Here is a 25,860-nt window from a genome sequence, read left to right on the forward strand (position 1 = left end):
CCTAAGATTAAAGGGAGGTGCAGGTGTCTGTGAAAAATTTCCTCACATTCAGATGCGTTGAGGACACTAAGACACCTGCTCAGTTCTCTGTAAGGATGGAGAAGTGGGATGAGAAGCTCCTACTTCCCCCAGCTTCTTCTCACCAGCGTCCCTCCTGCTGTTGTGTGTTAAGGGATAATATACCATGGCTTTGATCTTACCAACTAGAAAAAGCAAAGGAAGAACGACATCTCCTGTGAGGATTATACCTCCAGTCCCGAGAAACTGTGAACATTTTCCTTCTTATCCTACTACTAAGTACTTTTACCACTCACAATCAATAGAAAAAGAGTAGAGAAATATGTTATATTAAATAGATATCATTATAACTAATTGTATTATTTAAAAGCATAGCTGATATACAGAAGGCTTATTCACAGCTATAAAAATTTAAAACTGGCGTGTTCTGGACCTCGTAAAGTTAAGAATATGATATATAGGAAGCCACAATCAAAGCAAAAAGAAGAAAATATGCTTGTGTTCGAAGAGAAAAGATATAGATAGAACATAACAATGAGCTAATAAACTAAGCATATAATACCATCCAACTCAATGCATTGAAACCACATGCATTTTGTTCCTCTTCATTAAAAAGCAAATTATTCTAAGGCTTTCATATTCATTCAGCCATGACTTTTATTTGTTTTATTTTTAGTTCCCAGTGCATTTCATTTTAACACCTAGATATGATTTTAATTCAATTATACAGCTTTAAGGTAGGAGCCCAAGAATATCATGAAAAGTGAAATCATATCCAGAGTCACTCTTGGTCCCATCTGTCTGGTCTCAATAAGGCAAATAAGATGAGGCCCCAAAGGAAAGGATGGCCTACCTATATCCCCCCAAACCTTATTTGTATTGGCTGAGTAAAAATGAAAGCCTATGAAAAGGAAAAAAGAAAAAAGAAACAAAGCCATATGATTCTTTTCTCAATACAGCTTGATAGATTACTGTTTAGTATTTTCTTAGGGGGAAAAAAATGATGTTTTAAGAACTAGTCCCGTGAATCATGATCAAAATATAACACGAACAAAAATACCCAAGAAATGAATGGCACTTACCAAATACAGTCCTAGCTGGAACTGATTCCTTGTTTATCCAGAACGAAACTTGAGAAAGAATCACTGTCATTATACACGGAATGTATGTTTGAATCATAAAGTAACCCATCTTCCGCCTGAGGTGGAAATAAACTGTCATAACAACATATTCACCTACAAAGAAACACGAGGAAAATGTATTATTGGTTACGCAGGCAATCAATGACTTCATAATCATATTTCAGACTAACAAATAGTATTTCAGACAAAGAATGATCTGTTGTGCATAGCAAGCAAACTGAGAAATATATATAGCTCCTAACTAGGGAGGAAATGATATTGAACATCATTACACAGAAAAACACTTTTGTTCTATATAATGGTTAAGCGATTTAATAAATTAAGCTACAACTTTTTTAAAAATACTTGCAGCACTTTCTATTTTAAAGGCCTGGTACGGCGAAAGCAGTTAGCCTTCAATTTCAGCTTTTTCTAAGAGCAGAATTTAGACCTCACTTTTATGGAAAATCACTACAAAAAAATGGAAATACGCACTTGAAAATCTAAAGCTTAATTTTGGAAAGAATTGAAATATACAGATTTACGTTCTATATACATATTTGCTTTGGAAGAGGCTGTCTTACTGTCTCAGTTTTAGGAAAGAGATGTGTTTCTAAATGTTACACATATGAAGAAAACTACAAAGAGAAACATGTAACATCAAGCCATATATAACATCTCTGAGTTCAAGCATCTTTTATGGGCATTTAGACAAAAATCTAAAAAGCTAATTAGGGAAACAAATTATAAGATTTCCGGTAGCTGTTGATAAGTATTTATAATGTGACAGCTTAATGTGACATATTAAAGTGACTTAGGAAAGCCGTGGCCTTTTTCTCAGACTGTGAGGCCCGATATTCAGAAGACTCAAATCCCAAAATGTGTTTTTCAATCCCACTTGCAGGCTGGAAAATTAATGCCAAGTAGCATACTGACTTTAATCGTTAAGCATCTCACCCGTAATAGACTTGATAGTTTCACTTGATACAGTTTGCCCAACCAAGTCATATTGGACTAAGCTCGAAGACTCCTTTGGAACTTCCACTGATTTCTCAGGACCTTTTGTCCAGGTATAAATCATCTCACTCTTTGGATATGCATCTGAATGAGAGCCCAGAATGTGATTAGAGTCAGTGGTCCTTTTTCAGCAGGACTGATGGTCAACACTTAAGAATATTACACATGTTCAAGAAAGATGGAATAAAAGGAAACAGTAATCATTATGATTTATTCAAACATGCTTAGGATTTAGAAAACTGTAGAGATTAAATGAACAGCCTTGCAACTCAGCATATTTCTTGTTTTTATGTCAAAGAATTGGAGAAGGGATGACTAAAACGAAGCAACTTCAACGTTATATATGCATCAATGCACTGGGATGTGCTTCCATACTCCTAGGATAAGCATTTGAAAAACAGAAATAATGCTCTTCCACCGAAAAAGTATTTGTTCCATTTCAACTCACTTCCAGTGCTCAAACGAGACTGACTCCTTCCATCCTAAGGCAGTTCTGCCAATTAGAAATGTACCAGATGCTGCCTATAATAATAATACAACAACAACAACAAAACAAATCCTACTCTTGGGAGAGCTCTCCAGGGGTCACCTATTCCAGACCGCCTCTGGGCAACACCCATGCTGTTTGGGAACCATCCCACAGTGACAACTGGCTCTGCTGTTTGTAAAGCCCTCCAGGGAAAATAATTACACTACTGGTTCCACTACCTTTAAACTACAATCAGGACATTTTCCCTTCTGTCTTCAACAAATCCCTCCCAGCGGCAATTTAAGCCCATTTTCTATTATTCGGTGTTCAATGCGAATGGAAACCAGCTGCTAGGTTTACCAGTCTACCCACAACAGATAGCTTGGCTCACACACAAAGAAGCTCAAAAGAACCATGATGAGTTGGTTCCCTCCACAAACCTTCCTAAAATGGCTAGAGCACAGTAGGTCTCCGTGAAATCGCTTAATTCTACAAAGGAGTTGATACCTAGGGAGACTATTTTTTACAAATGATTTTTTTGATTTCACAAAACAAATTCTGAGGCTTGTGTGCCAGTTAGCAGTAGACAGTTAATGTGTCAACATTTCTCTCCTGAAGTATATTCATGCTACTTCATACATTTAAAAGACACCAAATACTATTTTCCTGCCCTTGATATTCTAAAGCAGGTATCCTTCTCTTGACTCTCTTACCTTGATAGAATAACCTTTCTCTTAATGATTCAACATTTCAGGCAGGACCTAGGGATGTGGGCAAAATGGGTGCAGGCAATCAAAAGGTTACTCTCTTTTTAATTGCTAATCCAAAAAATCAACTTCCAAAGAGTGATTTCTTTATTTAGTACAAACCCTGATTGAATATCAACGATGTTTAAGTCACTCCGAAGAGTGCTGTGTATGGGAACTAGAAGGGGTTGCGTGGGAAAGAACTTCTCATAGATAAGAACTATCTTGGGGGGAAATTTAAGTTTTTGTAATACCAATGGGTTTTAATTCTGCTCCCAGGGAGATGGCCCTTTTCTTTTTTTCATCTTCTCTCATTAAGTCACTGGTCAGGGAGCAAATGACTCTCTCTAGCTTTAACTTAGTCATTGAATACTGGAATACTGTGATTACTAGGGGTTGTAAAAGAAGGGTGACGGCCAGCTCTCATTATTAAGCAATGGACAATGGTAATAGTGGACAACAGTTTCACAATCAGTGCACTAAGGATCTGAAGCAATAATAAAAGCCAGTGCCTATTTGTGGTAGATTCTGACTGAATCAAATATTTGTGGCAGACATTAGGAAAGGCAATCTCATTTTTCTGCCATCTCAGAGAAGGAAGCTTGGGGAAAAAGAATTCCATATTCTTTTTTACTCACTTATTTCACTTTCTTGCCTTCACCTCCTCAAAGTATGCCCAATTCACCTACCTCACAGATTCTCCTCTAGCGCCATCCTTGTCCAAGCCACCACCATCTTTGATGGTACTAGAGCAATAGCCTCCAACTTTTCTCTGCTTCTACTCTAACCTCCCTACAATCCATTTTCCATAAAAAAGCTGAAATGAAATTGTAAAATGTCAAAGAATGCCAAATCCCCTAGTAAAATCTTCCAAGGGCTTTCCATAACATTTCCAATAGAATTCAAACTCCTTAATGTGGTCTATAATGTGGTATATTACCTGGCTCTGTCTATATATCAGACCACACCTCCTACTATGCTTTCATTATGCTTCAGCCTCTTTGATACTAACAGCATTGTTGATATTATTCTCACCCTTGTTGTTTCAAGAAACCCTGAATCTTCTCTGGCCCTTTTTCAAATCTGCCATAAAGAAGTCTGCTTATAACAGGCACTGTTCATACTAAAAATCCTTTGTACTTTCTTCATTACACCACCAACACATGGATTTCAGAGGTCCCTAAATTTCACACTGATTACCAAACTATTATTGTGAGTCAGTCTGCCTAGGCCATCTGTACAGTTTTTGGTTTTTGGATATGAGGTTGAAATAGTCTCCTAAAAGTCAAATCTTAGAGAGTTATCATGAACAATGAGTGAAATGGATTATGGGAAATCATGCACATATATAAATATCAGCTTGCATTAGATAAAAATAAATTCTAACAATATTTGTATTGTAACTTACAACTTCCAAATTTCAAAGGGCATGCATGACCATCCATGGGGAAATCCACCAATCTCATGGGACACTCTGCACTTATGGTGAGTCTATAGTGGAAAAATTCAATTAAAATTAACTCTCACTTTACAAATGATTTTATGACACCTAAAATGAGAAGGATGGAAAGAAGGAAGGAAGAACAGAAAAAGGGGGAAAGGGAAGGAGGAAAGAATAGGAAAAAAGCATAAAAAAAGAAGGAAAAAGAAAAAAAAAATGACTACCTCATTGTGTATAAAATAGTGCCATTTCTCATAATTCTAAAAAGCTTATTTGGAGCTGTCATATTATGTGAAACCGATTTCTTTCCATTCCTGAAGAAAGTATCAGGGGTCCATACTTTTGTTACCATCATATTGTTCAATCTCAAAATTTCAATGGGGCCATCATATTTTAGTCTTTTGTCAATCCATGTCTGTCTGAAGAACACATCCATTGTGTATTCCTAGGGAAATTAGTTTTTGACATATTCAAATCACACATGACTACACATAAATATGCATTAAATTCTAGCCTCCTTCCCACTCATTAAAAAAAAAAACTACCCAAATAAAAACTAAATTAATAGGAGCAGAAATTTTCTTAAGTCAATGGAGCTAAAAGATCCTCAGCAATTAGAGCATGTTGTGTCCATCTTGATACCTTAATCTTCTACTTTATTAGATAAGTAAATTACCATATACATGAGTCATTCAAGATTAATTACCATTATTTAATAGAACCACCAGCACCAGGTAATTACAGTTGTGCTTTAGACCAGGTAGCAAAATTAGTAAAAGTGTAGCAAATATCATGGCATATTCCATCATAAAATTGTAGGCATCTCTAAGACAAAGTAAAATTTTTAAAAACCAATTATATATTAACAGAATTTATTAAAGTTAACCTAAGAGCTAAAGCTTAAGGTCAAGGAAGAAAGGTCAAGCTGGCTCTCTGATCTTTAAACTGCATATATTTACTATATAGAGGCACAACTGAATGGATGAATTCATCCTGATCAGTGTTTGGTGTTCTAACTTCTTGAAGCATGAGAGAGAGGCAGGAGGAGAAGGAGTTGGGGTGGGCGCAGGGAGTGAGCAATTGGGCCAACATGGAATACTAAACGTGATTAGGGGAACAGTATAGCTTCATACAAAAACTAATTACACTCTTCAATTGTCTCCTCCTCAATAACTTTCTAAGGGAAAAAATTACTACATAAAGTGTTGTGCCGTGGAGACTAGTAATAAGAAAGTTCTTTTCTTTGTGAGAATAACTCTAAACCAAAAAATAGTTAAATGTTAGAGCCAAAATGCAATTAAATGACTTACTCCTTATAAACTTTTGAAACTAGACGGTTCTTTGACTTGCTAGCTGTGTGTAATTAATGACAAAATAAATATTAAAATATAAATTGCCTCTCTTCTGAATGTTTTCTTCAAACCTCAAGAGGTACATTAAATTTCCTAAGTACCTACCATTTCAACATCAGAGACGGGTCCAAAGCTGGTGACATATATATCAGTTTTTACTTCTGTAACAGGACCTGGTAGGTATAAAGTAAATGAGTGAAAAAAATTACCAATTTTATAGGCAAGGAGGATAAAGAATAAATACAGATATGATATATCATGTTTTTATAGGCATCTTAAATTTTCAGTGAGATGATGCATCTCTCCAAAAATGAAAAAAAAAAAAAAAATGTAGACAAAAGAACAACAGAACCAGAAAGCAGTGTTTATTTATAGGCAAAACACACAAGCAAACAAACAAAAAATACCACCCTAGTTACTTAGGGGAGCCTTGCTTCTTCAAAAACACATCACCTCCAGGCTCTGTTATGACAGGCAGTGCAGGGGGAAAAAAGCTTTCAGCCTTTGTAATTTTTTATAGTCCATCATCTGATTGGCCATCGAGCTGTTAAAAAGAGGAAATGTAACTACGAGAGTGAGGAGACAAACCCTAAGAGTTGTAAGGGATGCATCTTTGGAGAGCTGACAATTCTGGGAAATAACTTAAGCACAGAAATGATTCAGGTCAGCTTTAACAATCGGCAGACCATCCACTGGTGACTGAGATCAAAGATAAACTCTCCTACAAGTCAGACCTATTCACTTCTTGCCACCTACTAGCCATTTCATTTTGAGCGGCCTACGGAACCTCTCAGAAGCAGCAGCCTCAGATATAGGCAAGACTGTTGATAGGGATCAAATGGAATTTCTCATACGAAACCCTGAACACAGTGACTCTCTTACAAGAGTACTTATTAAGGAGTAGTTTCTCTTTGCTTCTGATAATGGCCACTACTGAGATTCTTCCCAAGCCTAAATAAGGCTGGTTCAGAAACAAACACATAGGTGTGTTTGGCAGAAGAAAAAGGTGGGGGCATCTTGACCATGGGGGTGACACAGGTTTTAGACAAAGGGAGATTTCCACAATCTGGGTTTACATGGTGCTTAAAATCAGGAACTGTGGAATTTAAATTTGGCTCTAACACTCTTTAAATATAATCTTAGTCAAGCCATGAATCCTGAGAGGTAAAGGTTTTAATGAGTATTAACTGAAATTATAAATGTAAATGACTTGTCCCAGTCTCTAGAATATAATGCACTCAATAATGATAGTAAGTTATTATATATACCTTTTTTATTACTAATAAAAATTAAAAAATTGTTGCCCTCTTGGACACCATTTAAATGATAGTTTATAACATTGTTTGGCCAGAAGCTACATAATCCATACTGGAAAGATAACATCTGTTATCAAAATGGATTATTTCCTTTGGATACTGGTTGGGCAATTGGATTTATGCCAAGGGTGGGGGAAGAGAAAGAGTAGTTGGTATAGCTTAATGCCCTAGGTTTAAAGTTGTCTTCATAAAAATGAATCAGAATATTTCTCACTGTATAGAACAAAGACTGAGCCACAGGAAAAAAAAATAATTTGGAGAAGAATGAGAAAATTCTTGCTTAAATAAGTATCCTAAGAAAAATATATACTTTGTAAGTATACTGAAAGAAAAGTCATAGATTAAATTGATCCATCATGAGCTTTCATTAAGAAAAAAAAAAAAACACTTTGGAAAACAGAGAAAATAAGTTACTTAAAATAATTAAGGTTGCATATGTCCTGACAACCGAACCCTTTGTTTGATAAGATTCTTGAGAATTCAAAAGTTACTTTATTTTTTTATTTATATATATATATATTTTTAATTTTTTTGTTAACATACAATGTATTACTGTTTTCAGGGGTACAGGTCTGTGAATCATCAGTCTTACACAATTCTCAGCATTCACCATAGCACATACCCTCCCCAATGTCTGTCACCCAGCCATCCTATCCCTCCCACCTCCCTCCCCTCCAACAAGCCTCAGTTTGTTTTCTGAGATTAAGAGACTCTTATGGTTTGTCTCCTTCTCTGGTTTCCTCTTGTTTCATTTTTTCCCTCTCATCCTTCAAGATCTTCTGCTTTGTTTGGAATTTGAGAATCAAAAGTTACTTTAAAGATCAATTTAGGGCAGTAGTTTTCAAACTTTCATTGGATCAGAATCACCCAAAGGTTTGTTAAAGCAGCAATGCTGGGCCCCCACCCTAGCCCTGCTGATTGAGTAGGTCTAAGGTGGAGCCTGGCAATTTGCATTTCTAGCAACTCCTTAGGTGATACAGTTCATTTTATTCTAGTTTACAGACTATGTTCATCTGATTTCTAGAATAGTATTTATCCAACGATGTCCTGTAAAATATTATTACTGTAAGTATTCAATGGGAGTAAGGGAAGTATAGGAGAGGAATTAGGCCAATGATATTTTTACTTACAAATTTACTTTAAGGTGTGTGGGGTTATGCTAAGTCTTGTAGATACAGTGATTCCATGATAATAATGGGTATTTTCCAACTCTTACATAATACTTTCTTAATGATTCTTGGAAAAATATTTATGTCCGGAATTACAATCTTCGTATTGTTTAGTTTGTTTGTGACATTATTCAGTATTTGTTTTACATGATCATATAGGTCTTTGAGATTAAGTGAGGTTCTAAAAATATGTGATTGGAAGAGAGATTTCATTTGGACACTCACTCAATAAACATTCACTGAGTGAGCACCTGCTGAGTATCAGGTTCTGTACTAGGCCCTGGTACGAGAGTGGTAACCAAGACTTAGGCGTTCCCTGTCTCACTGGGTGTTATATGTAGGTAATGAATCACTAAATTCTACTCCCGAAACCAATATTACACTACACGTTAACTAACTAGAATTTCAATAAAAATTTGAAAAATAAAATAAATTTAAACACAATAAATAAATAAATAAATAAATTCCCTGCTTCAGGGAGTTAACATGCTATTAGGAGAGTCTGAGTGTACATAATAAAGAAATAAATTGAATGGAAGAATCTTTTTATTCATAAGAGGTAGAAAACAGGCTGGTAATGGAGTAAAAGGCTGGGAAAGCCTAGATTTTTGAGCCACTCTTCAAAGTGGAAACTTTTAAACTGAGATCTGGAGGGTAAACATGAGTCACTAGAAGAACAGAGAGAATTGTCATTCCAAGCATAAAGTACTTCAGGGTAAAAGCTCAGAGTCAGGAGAGACCTTACTGTGTTCGGGGACTAGAAAAGAGGCCAGTGAGGCTGGCGCAAAGCAGGTAAGGAAGAGAATGATAAGAAATGAAAGTCACATAAACAGAATGAAAACCAGTCAGTGGGCAGAGACCTACTCCTGAGTCCATATTCTAAAAGGGCATTTTTTAAAAAAGATTTTATTTATTTATTTGAGAGAGAGAGATCGCAAGTAGGCAGAGAGGCAGGCAGAGAGAGGAGGGGAAAGCAGGCTCTCCGCAAAGCAGAGAACTGGATGTGGGGCTCGATCCCAGGACCCTGGGATCATGGCCTGAGCCGAAGGCAGAGGCTTAACCCACTGAGCCACCCAGGTGTCCCCTAAAGGGGCATCTTTTAAGCAACATACTTAAAATACATGTTCTAGTGACAGTTGTTAAAACTACATGGAAAAGAACTTGTAGAAATCCTGGTGACAGGTGGGCCACACATGGAGAGGTTGTTATGGGCTGAATTATGTTCTTCCCAAATTCATATGTTGAAGTCCTAACACCCAGTAGCTCAGAATATGACTATATTTAGAATTAGGGTCTTTAAAAAAGGAAATTAGGTTAAAATGAGGTCTTTAGGATGGACTCGAATCCAATGTCACTGGTGCCCTTAAAAGAAGAGGAGATTAGGACACAAAACCACACAGTAGAAAGACCATGTGAAGACAGAGAAGATAACCATCCACAACAAAGGAGAGGACTTAGAGGAAACCAAGCCTGCTGACACCTTGATATTGCTATTGTTTAAGCTACTCTGTCTGTGGCATTTTATAATGGCCTCCCAAGCAAGAGCATACAGAAACACAAAAGAAACAATTTTCTTCTGTTCTTTCCCAAAGTTTCCTCCGTCTGATATTCAGTTCAGCTCTGCCTTGGGCTATAAGGAAGTTTGATTTTTTATCCCTTAATCATTGGAAGGCCATCAAGAGTTTGAAGTAAGGAAATTATATGATTTGAATTATATTCTTTATAAAATCACTCTGGCAGTTGTATGAACAGTAAATTATAGAGGAGCAAGTGTAGAGGAAGGGCTCTTATAAAAGGCTGCCATACCAGCCCAGTTGAGAAATGATGACGGCCTACACTAGGAATGCAGCAACAAGGATGGAGGTTAACAAGATCACGGGGCATGCTGGTATGTCACTACTCACAGGGAAAAGGATTTTTCCCTAAAGAACAAAGAGCAGAGATATAATAATTCTATTTATTGAAGGCCTACCATGTGCCAGGAGGGCTACTAGCCTCTTTCCATACACTATTTCATTTAATTCTCACAACACACTCAAGGGGTGATATTATCATGAGAATTTTATGGATCTGGAAACTGAGCTCACAGAGTTTAAATATCATACGCCAGAGCCAGAATTATAACCCCCTTGTATTGATTTCCCAAGTACATTCTAGCTTTACTATGTTAATGATATAATTAAATAATAAATCAGTAGTTAATTGCTTATGTAATGTCCTATCTATTACATAACACGCCATATCTAAATTTCCTAAATTTTGTTTATGCCTAATTTCTGAGCTATGTTCTTGCAGCTCTTTCTATGCTTTTGTTCCTATCTTATTATAGCCTGCTTGGGTCTGTTTTTCTTCCCTTAACAGCAAAGACGAAATCTTAATCCTCTCTTGAACTTCTCAACTAGCATAGTGCTTTGCACATACTAGGTGGTGAATATCTACATGTCTGTGTTCTTAATATCATCCCACCAGTGATTTCAAACTTCCTAAAAAGAAAAATTACTTGGATTCATTTGTTATACCAGTTAAGCTAAAAATATTTCCTGATTAAAGCAGAAAATGTGTCTTATTTATATTTGTATCCTTTCCCAGAACTAATCTCAGGCCACAATGTAATGGGTTTCCAATAAATCAGTTTTCTATGAATAATGGTCGCTATGTAATTAAGAATAATTCTTAGAGACGCTTCCCCTAACACTACTGTTTAGGACATTCAAATCAACCTTACTAAGAGCATAATTACATAGAAACCAGATAATTTTGGGCTTGGAAGGACTTCTCATAAATGTTATATGCATTTGTATAACATCAAAGACATATTTTATTTTAAAAATCCTACTTCTTTGGTAATGGGGGAATGTTTTTAAATCCCCAAAATATAGTTGGCATTTTATAAGGCAAACAAAGTCATCTTCAGTAGGGTCTGAAAGAAAGAGCCAAAACTACCAAGATGAAATGCAGAAGAATAGTCCCATCTTATTAATGAGTTGAACTTGGGTGGACAGTAGAAAAACAATTCACAATGTGTCAGATAATTTTCCACTGCTAACTTTACTTCAGCTGTATGGACTTGGTCAAAAGATATAATGATTTAATTTTTTCCACCAATAACAGTATCCAATTTGCTGTAACACCAGGAGAAGGACCTCAGATGTTTTGCTAATACTGAAAGATGTCGATCCTTATTCCTAGTGTGTCCCCAGTTACCCACTTGAGGACATATTTCTGGTTTTTCAGCCACCTAAGATCATGCATCCAGCTACAGCTTACAAAACACAGCTGATGTGTTTCTAAAAATCAAGTACTTAGGACATATAATAACAACAAGGAATCTTGAGTGATATATTTAAAGAAATATCTAATTTTGTTTGTCACTAAAAATACAGAAATGCTAGCCTTCTTACAGAATAAACAAAGAAGAGATACCCATTGATAACACAGGAAAAACAGAGCTATCAATTTTTACTTAGATATCATTAATAGTGTTTCCTATGTCCTATGATCCTTCTATCAATCCAGGTCAACTTTTTAAATGACTAAAGTACTTAAATACATAAGAAGAGCATTTTAAAAAACAATGAAATATGAGCAAAAGACGAAAATGCTCTTCACAGAAGGAAAATTCTTATAGGCAATAAAGGTTTGAAAGATGTTTGACCATATTCAGAATCAGAAAATTCTAACTATTTCACAATCCAATGCCATTTCAAGTATATATATACATATATGTATGTATATATATGCACACACACATACATATATATGTATGTATATGTATATGGTTGAAGGTTTTGTGGATCCTGAATCTCATATTCATTGTAAATGAGAGTTTTAATTTGTAAAACCACCACAGAAAACAGTTTGGCATTATCTCATCAAGTTGAACTCCCACTTACATGAAGATCCAGAAAAATCCATTCCTGGATATATATGCAAAAGAAACTTTTGCACATTTACAGCAGGAAATTTGGGCCAGAATATTCACAGCAACACAATCTTGGAAATAAGCAAAATGCCTACTGCCAACAGAGAAGATGAATAAACTGGTTCCTATGAAGTGGAAATATCACACAGCAATCCAATGAATGATCTATAGCAATATGCAACAGCAAGAATGAATCTTAGTGATACGCGATTAAGTGGGAAAAAAAAACAACAACACACCTAAAGCTAATATAGAACATGTTCAAAACCACTAAATTTTTGTAATTGAAATTTAAATAAAAGTTGAGTTAAAGTAATATTCAAAGAAAAATTATGAAATAATTTAAAAAGGACTCAGAATGGTGGTAACTGTGGTTGGGGCAGACAGGAGGAGAGGATGAGGGAGACTCCCTAGCAGGATGGAAGTTGTCACCGTTGTGCAGTTCAATGACTGAACTGCTGTGTTTATGACAGTTCAATGAACGACTGAATGGATGGGTGGGCAGATCAAAAGAAGGTCACAAAAAAATAAAAAAATTAAAAAAAAAAAAAAGAAGAAGAAGGTCACATACGGACCAATAATGAGAGTAATTGTTAAACAAGTATTCTTAATTCAGAATCCAGCTCTGTATACAAGAAGCTTTTAAAAAGAAACACAATAAAAAGGCCTAGAAAATAATATAATGAACGTTGATGTATTTTTCACCTAAAAGAAAACAAACAGCCCAGTGAAATATTATTTACATCTCCATAAAGTTACTAATAGCCTATATCTAGATTTTACAGTGCCTTTTGGGGGAAACACCAAATATCCTTGCCCTAAAGAAAATGCAAATATACGACAGTGGTGGTACATCTTTTTTGCTGTACCAAGTAAATAACAAAGTAAATTTATGTTCTGGGTTCTGTAGTCTCTTATCATCTCAAGGGCGTCTTTCTTTCAGTTATCCCTTCCCTCCACTGTGATATTACATTATCCCCTACTAGATTATTCCAGTAGTACACAGATGTATTCTGATATTTCTAATCTTAAAAGAAGGCAAACTTTCCTCTTTCTATTCCCCTTCACATTTTGAATTTCCAGAAAAAAAAAAAAAATCCATACACACTGCCTCGAGTTCTTCCCTTTCTTTTCACTCTGTCATCTATTGTAACCTGGTTTTCATGCTCCGGAGCCACTTAACTTCCTTTCATCACTATCTAGTTTTCCCTATCTATAGCATTGTTTCCATGGACTTAAAAAATAATTTAATTTCGGGCGCCTGGGTGGCTCAGTGGGTTAAGCTGCTGCCTTCGGCTCAGGTCATGATCTCAGGGTCCTGGGATCGAGTCCCGCATCGGGTTCTCTGCTCGGCGGAGATCCTGCTTCCCCCTCTCTCTCTCTCTGCCTGCCTCTCCATCTACTTGTGATCTCTCTCTGTCAAATAAATAAATAAAATCTTTAAAAAAAAATAATTTAATTTCTCCCATTTTTAAAGAAGCTCTCTTGATCCAACTTCTCCCTCCACTTAACCACCCCATTTCTCTGCTCCCCTGTACAAAAATCCAGAGGCTCCTCCCATCCCCCCCAATCAGATTTTTACATCCACCACACCACCAAAGCTGCTCTGTCAAAATCAGCGAAGAGGTAGATATTGCTAAAAGCAGTGAACAATTTTATGTTCTGTTCTTTCTCAATCTATTAGGAGCATTAAGAAGTGAATGATAAAAAAAAAAGAAGAAGAAGAAGAAGAAGTGAATGATCAATCACACCTCCTCTTTTTACTCACCATCCAGTGTGCATCCTCTGAGATTTTCCTCCTATGTCAAAGGCCCCCTCCTCAGTCTTCTTGGGACAGAGATTCTTGCAAACTCCCCACCTCTTAACACTGGAGACTTCAGAATTCTATACCTGTGCCTCTTTCATATCATCCTTAATCTTTCTCTCTTTTTTTTTTAAGATTTATTTGACAGACAGAGATCATGAGTAGACAGAGAGGCAGGCAGAGAGAGAGGAAGGGAAGCAGGCTCCCAGCTGAACAGAGATCCTGATGCAGGGTTTTATCCCAGGACACTGGGATCATGACCTGAGTTGATAGCAGAGGCTTTAACCCACTGAGCCACCCAGGCACACCTCATCCTTAATCTCTTGATGGTCCCTGTAGTCTTCTGGTTTTAAGTACCATATATATTGACATACCGATCATCCTGCTTTCCAGATTCATCTTCACTTAATGTCCAATAGGCATCTTGACTTAACATATCCACATACAAATTGTTCATTCACACCCCTCATCTGCTTCTGCCACAGTGTTGGCAACTCTATTTTTTAGGTGTTCAAGTCAAAAACTTTGGTGTCAGACACCTCCTTTTTTCTCACACTCCTCATTTAGCTGTCATTAGTGGACCAACGCTTTGAAACCTAGCCAGAACCAGATCATTTCTTCCCACTTCACAAGCTTCATGCCTCTGGCTTGGTCAATACATCCATCATCTCTCACCTAGCTAATTATGAAAACATCTATGCATTTGCCCTTGACCCTAAGTGGCTTTTGTCACTACAGCAACCAACATGAGTCTTTGAAAATTGGGCAGTTTAGGACTTGCCCCTGTTAGAATCCCTCTAATCACTTGTGATCTGACTCAAAGTAACACTAAAGTATTTATCAGCTTGCAAAGCTTTACACAACCTCATTTTTGTATCATACCAACCCCTTCTTACTCCTCAGTCCTGTTAAACTTGACTATAGCAACTCTAACTTGCATGCTTGGTGGTTTCACACACAGTGTTTCTTCTAACACAAACGTGGCTTCTCCTTTTACCCGCTTAAGATCATTGTTCAAAATATCACCTTCTCATTGAAGTTTTTCCTACTACTTTCATTAAAACTACAGCCCCTCCCCTGTTTTTTAATATTCCATAGCAGTTATCGACTTCGGACACTATATTTTACTTATTTCTGTTGCTCATTTTCTGTCTCTTTCACTAGATTGTCAGCTCATGAAGGCAGAGAACTGCATTTATTTTGTTTACTAATGCATTTCTCGGTGCCATCCTAGAACAGTGCCTGACACATATCATATGATTAATAAGGAGTTGATGAAAAGTAAATGAAATGAAACATCTCCATGTGTTTAGCCTTATCTTACTTAATCTTAAAAGAATTTGAGAGGCTTCTCATCCTTCCTCCCTAAGACATTCCATTCTCTTTACTTCTAGAATTTCACAGGCTCTGAGTGCCCACCTGTATCACAGTCATCCTCCTCTGACAATTCTAGGTTTTCTGCCCTTCCTCAATTGTTAGTGTTCTTTGAGGCTTGGTTCTGGTCTCCTTGCCCTTTCTATACTCTTTTTTAGGGATCTATTCTCATAGTGTTGTATGCTGTGACACTCTTGTGTATCTGCAGTTAAAACTCTTTTGTGATATCCAAATATGTACAACCACTAGGACTCCACATATTTACTCTAACATTCTTCACATATCCGCACCTGATTTCTTGATTTCACCCCCATCTCTCTTCTCCCTCTTTCCCTCCTTCCTAATTTAAAAAGCACCATCCTCTACCCACTTTCTCAAAATAAAAATCCAGGAGTCATTTTTTTTACTTCTCCCTCTCCTTTACCACCCATATGAAATCCATCTCCAATGATCTGTTGAATTATACCTCCAAAATGTGCCTCAATTTTTCCACCTAAATCTATCTTTACTACATCTACTGCTGTATACCAAGCCACCATTAACTTAACAAAGAGAACCTCCCCCACAACCCCAGAAAAAACTTCTTTGCTGGTCTCCTTGTTCCAATATTGCCCAACCTCTGTATCTAAGTTTTTCTTTTTATTATGCAGCAACCAAAGGGATCACATTACAATCTGAGTCATATCAGGTCATTCCCTCCACCGAAAAAACTCCAGTGGCTTCCAGGTTCACTAAAAAAGGATCTAAACTCTTTTACAAAGGGCCTTGCCTGCTCTGGCCTCTGCTTACCACAAGGAGCTAGACCTGTGAGATTCTTTTTCTTGTTTTATTACTACCTTCCCAGAATGCCTTTCACCAAATCCCCTTCACTGTCTGAATCACACTAACTTATCATCTACCTTAGAATCCTTACACTCATTCTCTTTCTTTCTTTCTTTCTTTCTTTCCTGCCTGAGAACAGCTTTTGCTTACCTTTTCCATATCCATCACCTTCAGGGCTCAACTTACAAGATATTCTTCACCATCTGAAAATGTATCTGAAGTAGATCCCTTACCCAGTTAATTCTCTATCTTAGCATGCTTTTAGCCTGTTCCACAGCATTATCCTTAATATTTTGTTATTTGTTTCTTTATTATTTTTATCTCTCTACACTGTTTAGTTCTAAAGTTCACAAGGGCCTGTGTCTGATTCAGAATAATACCTTTACAACCTCACACTGTTCCTGATACATAGTGATCTCAATATCTATTGGTTCAACAAATGGATGTTAAATGACAGTGACAAATCAAAAGAGAATGAAGCTTTACTTTTCTGTTGCCCTAGGGATTTGAGGTGTTCTTTTTGTCTACACATTTTAAAAAGTTTATTTTCTGTAGACATTCAATTAATAAGGCTAGCACATGGTTAGTGCATTTTGGCTAGAATATAGATCATTTGAAAACATTGCAAGAATATTTTTATTTGTGTAGGGAACTTATTCCAAATTTACCTAAGTATATATACTTCTCCATATTTGCTTTTCTATTTTAAAATGTTATTAGAGCTTTAGAATAAAAGTTCTCATTTCGCTCCTTTGGGGGAAATGCAGTTTTGCTTATTTTAATAACCTACTTAGGAACAAGAAGGTATGTTAATGAAAATTTCACTCTTGGTAAACAGAAGGATGTAAGAAAGCTTTAGAAGTGGATGTAGCAATAGACCAGCTGCCTGGTCCATTGGTGGTCTATTAGTAGTTTTAGGGTTCTTGAGCAATTCATTGGAACTTTTCCCAGCCTCCCCTCTAACAGGGATGATGCCCACCCTGCCTATCTCTTTGTGTTGTTATGAGAATCTTATTAAATATTGTATGCAAAAAGGTTTCCAAACAGTAGAGGACCTCACTAACGTGAAGTCCAACTAGGCTAGTGAGCAACCTTGCAAGACTGACTTGATGGTTTGTTCCCATTTCAGGGAGGTTGTGGAAGATGATCCAAGGCAATTATCATTAGTCGAAGTATTTATTACTCCAGATCATGTGCCTCAAAAGACTGAAATGTACAAGGGTTGTGTAATCCTTCAATATATGTAAGTGGTTAAGGGCTGGCTTCCTAAGCTATCTCCTGGAGGTTAATACCTTAGCTGTGCATTTTTAAGATGGTGTAGAACAGTGTTGAAAGCAGCGAAGAGCATAGGGGAATGATTTTCTAGCTCCTTTATGGAAGGGTACACTTGCATGCCACTTCTAAGCGGATGCAAGCTACTTCAAGATGACAGCAGACTGATTTGTCAGAGGCCAAAAGAACTACACCCCTTCAAAAGTCCCAATCTGGCTTCTCTCACCATGTCTCCTTCCTTCTCTTCTCACCTTTTCCCCTTTTCTTCTCCAATGGGAGAACGTGGGAGACAAGGGAGAGGAGACCCTGGAGGGATGAAAAGAAGAGAATGATTTCAGTTCCTTTTACTTCCCTGTTGCAAGCTGTGCCGCTGAGTTAAAAATATGCAATTTAGTTTCCAAATCTATTCCAACCCCTGCCGGCCTACTGAACAATCACAAACCATCCAATTTCAATTCAAATCTTTGCTTTTAGCTTTATTTTAAATGGAACACAGCTAAGTTGTATAAACAGATATAAAGTAAATGCTCTACAAAGAGCAGAAGTAGGATTAAAGGGACCAGGAAGTAAATCTGTATTTATAGCAAGCTGACCAAAGTCTGAATTGTTTTCATTTTATTTTTAAAATGCCAAACTTTCCACAAAGTATTGAAATGTCAAAGAAGGGACCAAACTTGTGGTATCCAAGAGTCTGTGCTAAGAATGAGTATTTTCTTATTATTTTCAGTGATGCTCATTTACAACATCCTATAAACAGATTACATGGTTTGGGCAGGTGAGAATTACGATTCCCCTGTCACATTTGGTATGCTATGCCTTTACAGAGAATGACCCATTTCCAAAAAAAATTAATCACGTTTACCCAAATATTTATGAGCACAGCCAAAAAAATTGTGTAATATAGTAAATTTTTAATGATTAAGTAACTGCTAACACTTGAAGTAAGGTGAATTCAACCTTTTCCCATAAAACTATGAAAATATCCCCAGGTAGGTAATGCAGATCACTTGGCAGTGACAAGTGAGATGACTAATAATGCCCTTGAGACAGTTCAGCAATCCTGTAGCTAGCCAGAATCTAGCAATGGCTTACATAGATTGATTTCATTCATTTTATTGTCTACACAATATTACGGGACAAGGTGGTTGGTGTAAGGGACGCATCTACGATGGGTTCCTTCTTCTTTTTGAGTTGTACTTGTATTATAACCAATTGGGCAGGTATTATTTCAACTTCCGCCATTTAATAATAAAACCATATCATTTCAGTTATAATTTTTCACTTTATGTTCAGGCACATCAATTCTCTAATAAATACTTAAACTCATGTGATTTGGTATTTCTGTTATTTTTTTTTCCGTACTTAAAATGTCATGTTTAAAACCTTTATGGGAGGATAAAACTTCTTTTATTGATATAATATAGTCTTCAGTGATAACACGTCATCTGAAATATTCTCCACAAAATTCTTTTTTGGATATAAAGTGATAATTTCTCAGTCACTTGTGAAAGATTGTGCATTGATAAATGATTCACTTCTGCAAGGAAGGCTCTTTTCAGATTTGCATGATGGCAAATGCAGGGCTGAATATCCTACTCCTGGAGAGGCAATGTGAGAAGAACTAGGAGAATATTTCATCCTTCTCATTCAGATTTATCACTGTCGACATGCAAAAACTCAATTAATACCCTCAACGACCCCTTATAACCCTCTCAATAAAATCCAGAAAAAGTTTGGGATCAGAAGATCTGATTCCAGCCAACCATTAATATGTTCTCTGTCCCTGTATAAATCACTTTCCATTTCTAATCTTTAGTGTCCTCATTTGTTTAATGAGAAGAACCAGACTCATCAGACTCCAAAAAAATCATCCAGCTCCGCTCTCTCCAATTCTATTTTACTTCTGATAATTCTTTCAAACCTGAGACCATATCTAATTCTGTCCTCTATCACGGGAATGTCCTGCTCCCTTTCACTTTCTCCACACACTCAAGTCAGGAAGCTTAATGTGCCCTGTGCTGCTAATATCATGTGATGCTTGCCACATACCATCTGATATCCCCTCAGTCTTCATGGGTTTGTCTCTTAAATATACAACCTGACCTGGGTTCACATCCTACCCATGCCACTTACCAGCTGTGAACTTGAACTGGTTACTTAACTTCCCAAGCCTCAATTTCTTTATCTGTAAAATGGGGATAGTAAGAACTTACTCTCAGTAATGCCTATAAAATGCCTGGTATATATGAAAATTCAAATAAATAAATACAATATTAGTAGTTATTACTGTTATTACTGCTACTACTACTAAGAGGTTCCTTTAAGATAGAGCTTGTTTCTTCTTCAGCTCACTTCCCAGTGCACAACTAGCTCTGTGTAATTGGAAAGAACAGGGACTTGGTGGTCAGAAGACCTGAGCTGACACTTGGAGTAAAGTCATGTGTTCTCTCTGAACTGGACTGAGCAACTAAACGGGTGTTTGGGGGTCAGAATCATATCTTGAGATTCTGCGAACACAGTGCCTAGCACAATGCTTGCCACAGAGATTCTCATTATATAAGCGAACAGAATATGAACATGCAAGAGAGCAGCAGTACAGTTAATAGATGTGCCTCTATTATAGTCATTATAAATACTTAAGGAAGAAATAAAGCTGAAACACCTCTGACTCCAAAGTCTTAGAAGAGAAGTAAATGCCATCTCCCCCAAATAAAGTAAAAATTCATCCCACTGTGGAGGAGAACAGCAAAGGACTGGGTTCTCTAGCAGAGCGGGCAGCTTCGTGCCCCAGATTCATGTCCTAGGTAGAACACGGTGGCGAGGTTTTGGCAGAGGGACAGATACCACGTGGGAGGACAAGGGACTTGGGATCGGTTGGTTGCCTCAAGTGCAACCTGCTCTGAGCAAAGTGGCCAGGTGCAGGGGAAGTCCATTCTCAGGGTGCAGCGCAGCTGGGCAACCGAGCCCCAAGTTCCCATTTTTGACTCTTTCCCTCCAACCTCCCCCACCCAGCAGTTAGGTCCCGGAAGGTAATTAGTGTGGGGGAGAGGCAAAGCTTCTGAGGCGGCAGGGAGATGGGAAAGTACTGGTGGGGGCGGTCTTCTTGTCAGAGGTCTCATCAAGGGGAAGGGGGGTGGGGAGGGAGGGATGGAGAGACAGAGAGACTGAGAGAGAGATTTTTCATTTTTCCACTCGAGGCATACCTAATGATACACAGACAGGCAGACCGAGAGAGGGACAGACAGGACACACGTGAGCGTTTGAAATCGTTCATACCCCCAAATCCAGGACGCAGCCTGTTGTCATAACCATCGAGTAAGCTGTCCAGGATGCGGGTAAAATTTTCCGGGCATAATTTCTCCTCCTTTTGGTTCTCTCCTGGGGATTCGTTTAAACTGCAAACGCAAGGGGGGAGGGGGGGGAAGAAAAAGAGAAAAAAAAAAAAAAAACGAAAAACAAAAACGGCAGAAGGGGTTGTTTTAAGAATCGATTACAGAACAGGTGGAAACAGGTTTATCTTCTAGGGAAAGAGTCTCTTGCCCCAAGCTGAAGGAGGCAGATCTGAAGGATGGGGGACAGAGAAATGGTCAAGAAAGGCGCACCCAGTGCACACGCACCCCAAAACCCACACTCTTCTTGCACCCGGTGCCCCTTCTGCTTTCCGCGTCTACTTGGGCACAGGAAAGCCCAGCTGCGGCCCCTGACCTTACAGTCCAGACCGGAGGGTCTGCTTTGCCCTGGGAGGGGCGGCGGCCAGCGGGGGCCCGGAGCTGGCCACCTCTCCACCCCTGTGACTCTGGACCCCAGGGAACTCACCAAGCCGCCAGGCACAGGAAGTGCAGGAGGGCGAAACTGACCCGGGAGGACGTAGCGATCGCGGGTACCTTCTTGGCAGAAACCATCTTTGCAACATGCCATACTTTAAGCCTGTTCACGTTTCCAGGCTCTCAAGATGCCCTGAACAGGGTGCGAGGCGAGGGCAGAGGCTCTCCGCGGCGTGCGCACACTCGCGCTCACACTCGCCCGCGCTCACACTCGCCCGCGCTCAGCCAGCCCGAGCCGCGGTGGGCGCGTGTGTGCACGCGGGCCAGGGGGAGGCGGAACCTGCCTGCCATCGCCCCCTCCTTTTCTCGCTGAGCTCCCAATGTGTATGGAGAGCTATGTATACCGCTCAACACCCTTTCGTGCCCGCACCGGGAAGCTTCGGAGGTTAACATTGCCGCGCTTGCACCGAAAGGCTGAGCAAGTTCTTTCCAACCTTTAACTCCGGTTTTCCGCCCCTCCTCACGACTGCCATCCCCAACCCCAAATGGGTCCCTGCCCGCAGCATTGCTTTGCCTCTACTTTTTCCTCCTGACTCCCCGCCCCCCCCCTTCCTGCTGGGATTTGGATTTCACCAATGAAGCTTCTCTCTCCTTAGGCTGGTTGTTCCAGGCCCTGCTTTGTACCCATTTTCGAGGCTGGAGGTGGAGAAGGAGCTGTATGACTGGAATGGCTGGGCATGAGGATGGGAGACCATGGTGAGGATCAGGGATCAAGTATGGACAGAAACAAACTTTGGGACTCTCCCTTTCAGGTAATTTGGGGAGGAGGAACTTTGGAGCGGGGCAGGAAAACAAAGAGGATTCTTCCTGGTGAGAGGGGTTGCAATTCACTGGGCAGACGCTTGCCAAACTGAGAAAGTGACCCTGAGCTTCATTCTGGGCTCAACATATCTGCCAAGCTGTTGCTGTAAAGATACCAAATTCCTTTACTGTGGGTGCTCCTACCTGGCTTACACACTCACAGCTTTGCTGCTGCATCCATTGCTGGAGAAGAAAAGAAAGGTGAAGACAAGGAACATCTGGTCAAAATAACTTTTTTTTGCCACACTTGATGCTCTTCTTTTATAATGGAGCTCACTGATTTCCAAAGATTGACCACTTTGGGAAGGAGGAAAGGATGGCTGGGGAGAGAGAGACAGGAGAAAGACAAAATGTGAGGTGTGTTTGGGATAAAGGAGGGTTGGGAAGATAAAATGGAGGGGAATACCTCTTAGTTCACTAATGACTTGAAAGGGGACACTAAGCACATCTTTAGCGTTTTGTTGAACAGAGATAAGCACTTTCAACAGACCTTTTTAAAATGTTAATTATTGGTTCCCAGGGGGAAAGGTGTCTTTCACATTAATAGTGATGCACTTGGAAAGTTGCACACGATGGACCAATGACCTAAGTAATTAAGTTAGTTCCCTGGAAACTATCACCACCAATAACTATTTCTGTTTAGAACTTTGGTGGTTTTTCAAATTTTGTTGACTGGTGTGCTGATTTGATATGAGGACAATCAAACCAAGGGAATTTTAGGATTTTGTTTATTTATTTTTGCTTGTTTCAATATTCTGATTAAAATTTTCTTCACAAAAGGGAAGCTTTTCTGATTGTCAAAAGTATGTAATAGGAGAGGTATGCACTTCCATGATATTCTGTACTGTTTCCTTCATAGTGTCTGTTATACTTCTTCTTAATTCCATACGTATCATTCTTCTCTAAACGATCCTTTGAGGGTCTGGACTGGGTAATTATTATTTATCAGTATTTATCTTTTCTCTTATTAAACTACATGGCACATAGTACAAAGATAATAAATATTTATTGAATGAACAATTAAACAAATTAATGAATTGCTAACTTCCAAATCAATCCTAATTAATTTGGCTGAAATTCAAGCTTACTCTCTTGGGGAAAAAAAAAGTGAAAATATTAGTGTACTCCCATATATGCCAGGAGACCATTTGTTTCCATAGAGTCTCTACGGAAAGGCTGATAATACATTGTATTATTATGATTATATCACATTAATTTATTTCTCCACTATTAATGCTTTCCTATACTTTCTAAAACCCAAACTAGAATTTTCTATTTTCTTACAATATCCATTTAAAATATTATATATGTATATATAATATATACATCTAAATATATATGTATATATAATATATACATCCAAATATATGTGTGTATATCTATATCTATATCTATATCTCAAAAAATTAATGGCTTTGGGAAAAGAGGTTTTATATTGTCAAAGATAAGTTATTTTTAAAATTCTAATTTTAAATGTGTGAAACTAATACCTTCAAAGATATAAAAAGAAGATTCCACCCTTCAGTGTAGCTACTTCCAATTATATTTTTGTTAACTGGTGTATAGTACTTAAGGTCAACTGAAGATAATAGTAAAGCTATATCATTTTACTTTATTTCACAGTTTTTCAATGATGTTATCCTTCATATTACTTAAAGAAGTTATATGTTGGGTGTTACTGTCTGAAATCTTTAACAAAAATGTATTTTTGTAACTATGAATGTAACGTAACTCCAACATAAAAAAATTACAACTTACTGAGGTTACAAATGTTATTAAGTATGCTATTATTTTTTGTATAAACTTCCATCCATTATGATTCAGATTTTCAGTGAATTCTTCTGATTGCCTGTATATAACTGTACAGAAATATGAATGTATTAAACTATGCCTATTGCTTCCTTATTTAAAGATAATAAAAGTCTTTCGTTGCTATGTTTAATAGACTTTGAACTGGTTCAAGTGCACAACCCCCAAACATCATTATGTTAAGCCAGCCACATATTCTAAATTCATCACAAAGCCTTATCTCTGATATGGTGAGAAATAAATAACATAGATTTCCCTGCTCCTAAAGTCTTAGGGTGGGCACTTCAGAGTTCACATGCCTATGAAATGCCCTAAAAATTAATATAAAACTTTATATTCAGGGAACAATGCACACTTTTCTGTGAGGCTTTTCATAACTTTCATCAGATTTTCAAAGGCTATGGACAACACTAATACACACTAATGGTTTAATATAAAAGATGACATAGATAATAGCACAATCAATCAAACAGGTGAAAAACATTTGTAACTAAAGTGTAAAAAAAATCTCTATCTCGTTTGATAAACTTATTCACTGCCAGTTTCCATAGATGATTACATAGATCTTGAGTCTCCCATCAAGATATTTATTGAAGGCATTTATTGTCAATTTATCAAACATCCAGCTAGCTTGATACACAAAAGTTTGGGGTGGCAATAAAATGAATTTGAAATAATTCAATCTGTTTTTCTTTGTTTCTAGTAATTATTTCCCTTAATTGTATTTGTGTATATGTGTGTAATTTCTTCTTTTATATATTTTTTATTTTATTTTATTTTTTTAGTGTTCCAAGATTCATTGTTTATGCGCCACACCCACAGCTCCATGCAATACGTGCCCTCCTTAATACCCACCACCAGGCTCACCCAGCCCCCAACCCCCTCAGTTTGTTTCTCAGAGTCCACAGTCTCTCATGGTTTGCCTCCCCCTCCAATTTACCCCAATTCACTTTTCCTCTCCTTCTCCTAATATCCTCCATGTTATTCCCTATGCTGCACAAGTAAGTGAATACTACCATGAAATGACAGATTTTTTTTTTTCAGCATCTAATAGTAATGCTTAGGAAGGGAAATTTATGGTTACCAATAGTGCTCCAAATTAAACTTGTTAAATTTGCTGCCAAGTGTCTACCTTATGAGAAATATAAATATATATATATATATACACACACATATATATTTCCCCCCTTAAATATAAATATAAATATAAATAAATATATGTGTATATATATATATATACATATATATGTGTGTGTGTGTGTATATATATATATATATATTTTTTTTTTTTTTCCCCCCTTAAATACCCTAAGTTAATTTTCTCACACTGGAGGCTTGAAGTCCAGGATCAAGGTGTCAGCTGGGTTGCTTTTTCTGAGGCCTGTCTCCTAGGGTAATTGATGGCCATCTTCTCACTCTGCCTTCTCATGGTCTTTTCTCTGTATGCATGCACGATTGTGTTCAAGTTTCCTCATAAGGACAGCAGTCATGTGGGTCAGGGTTCATCCTAAAAACCTCATTTTAACTTAATGACATTTTAAAAAATCCCTATTCCCAAATACAGTCACATTCTGAGGTTCTGG

At 37.7% G+C, this 25,860-nt stretch overlaps 1 protein-coding gene across 1 annotated transcript in view; it reads right to left on the reverse strand.

The window, feature by feature from the left end:
• Positions 1-21,972, reverse strand: part of GABRA4 (gamma-aminobutyric acid type A receptor subunit alpha4) — a 69,391-nt gene extending 47,419 nt beyond the window's left edge. The window contains exons 1-7 of the mRNA XM_047719214.1: positions 21,660-21,972; positions 21,120-21,238; positions 6,270-6,337; positions 5,037-5,257; positions 4,780-4,862; positions 2,097-2,240; positions 1,101-1,253 (exon numbers count right to left, since the gene is read on the reverse strand). Coding sequence (XP_047575170.1) covers positions 1,101-1,253; positions 2,097-2,240; positions 4,780-4,862; positions 5,037-5,257; positions 6,270-6,337; positions 21,120-21,238; positions 21,660-21,745 — 874 coding nt within the window. The 5' untranslated portion in view covers positions 21,746-21,972. The remainder of the gene's footprint in view (positions 1-1,100; positions 1,254-2,096; positions 2,241-4,779; positions 4,863-5,036; positions 5,258-6,269; positions 6,338-21,119; positions 21,239-21,659) is intronic.
• Positions 21,973-25,860: the final 3,888 nt, after the last annotated feature.

The sequence above is a fragment of the Lutra lutra genome, chromosome 2, assembly GCF_902655055.1.
Source record: "Lutra lutra chromosome 2, mLutLut1.2, whole genome shotgun sequence".
Lineage (NCBI taxonomy): Eukaryota > Metazoa > Chordata > Mammalia > Carnivora > Mustelidae > Lutra > Lutra lutra.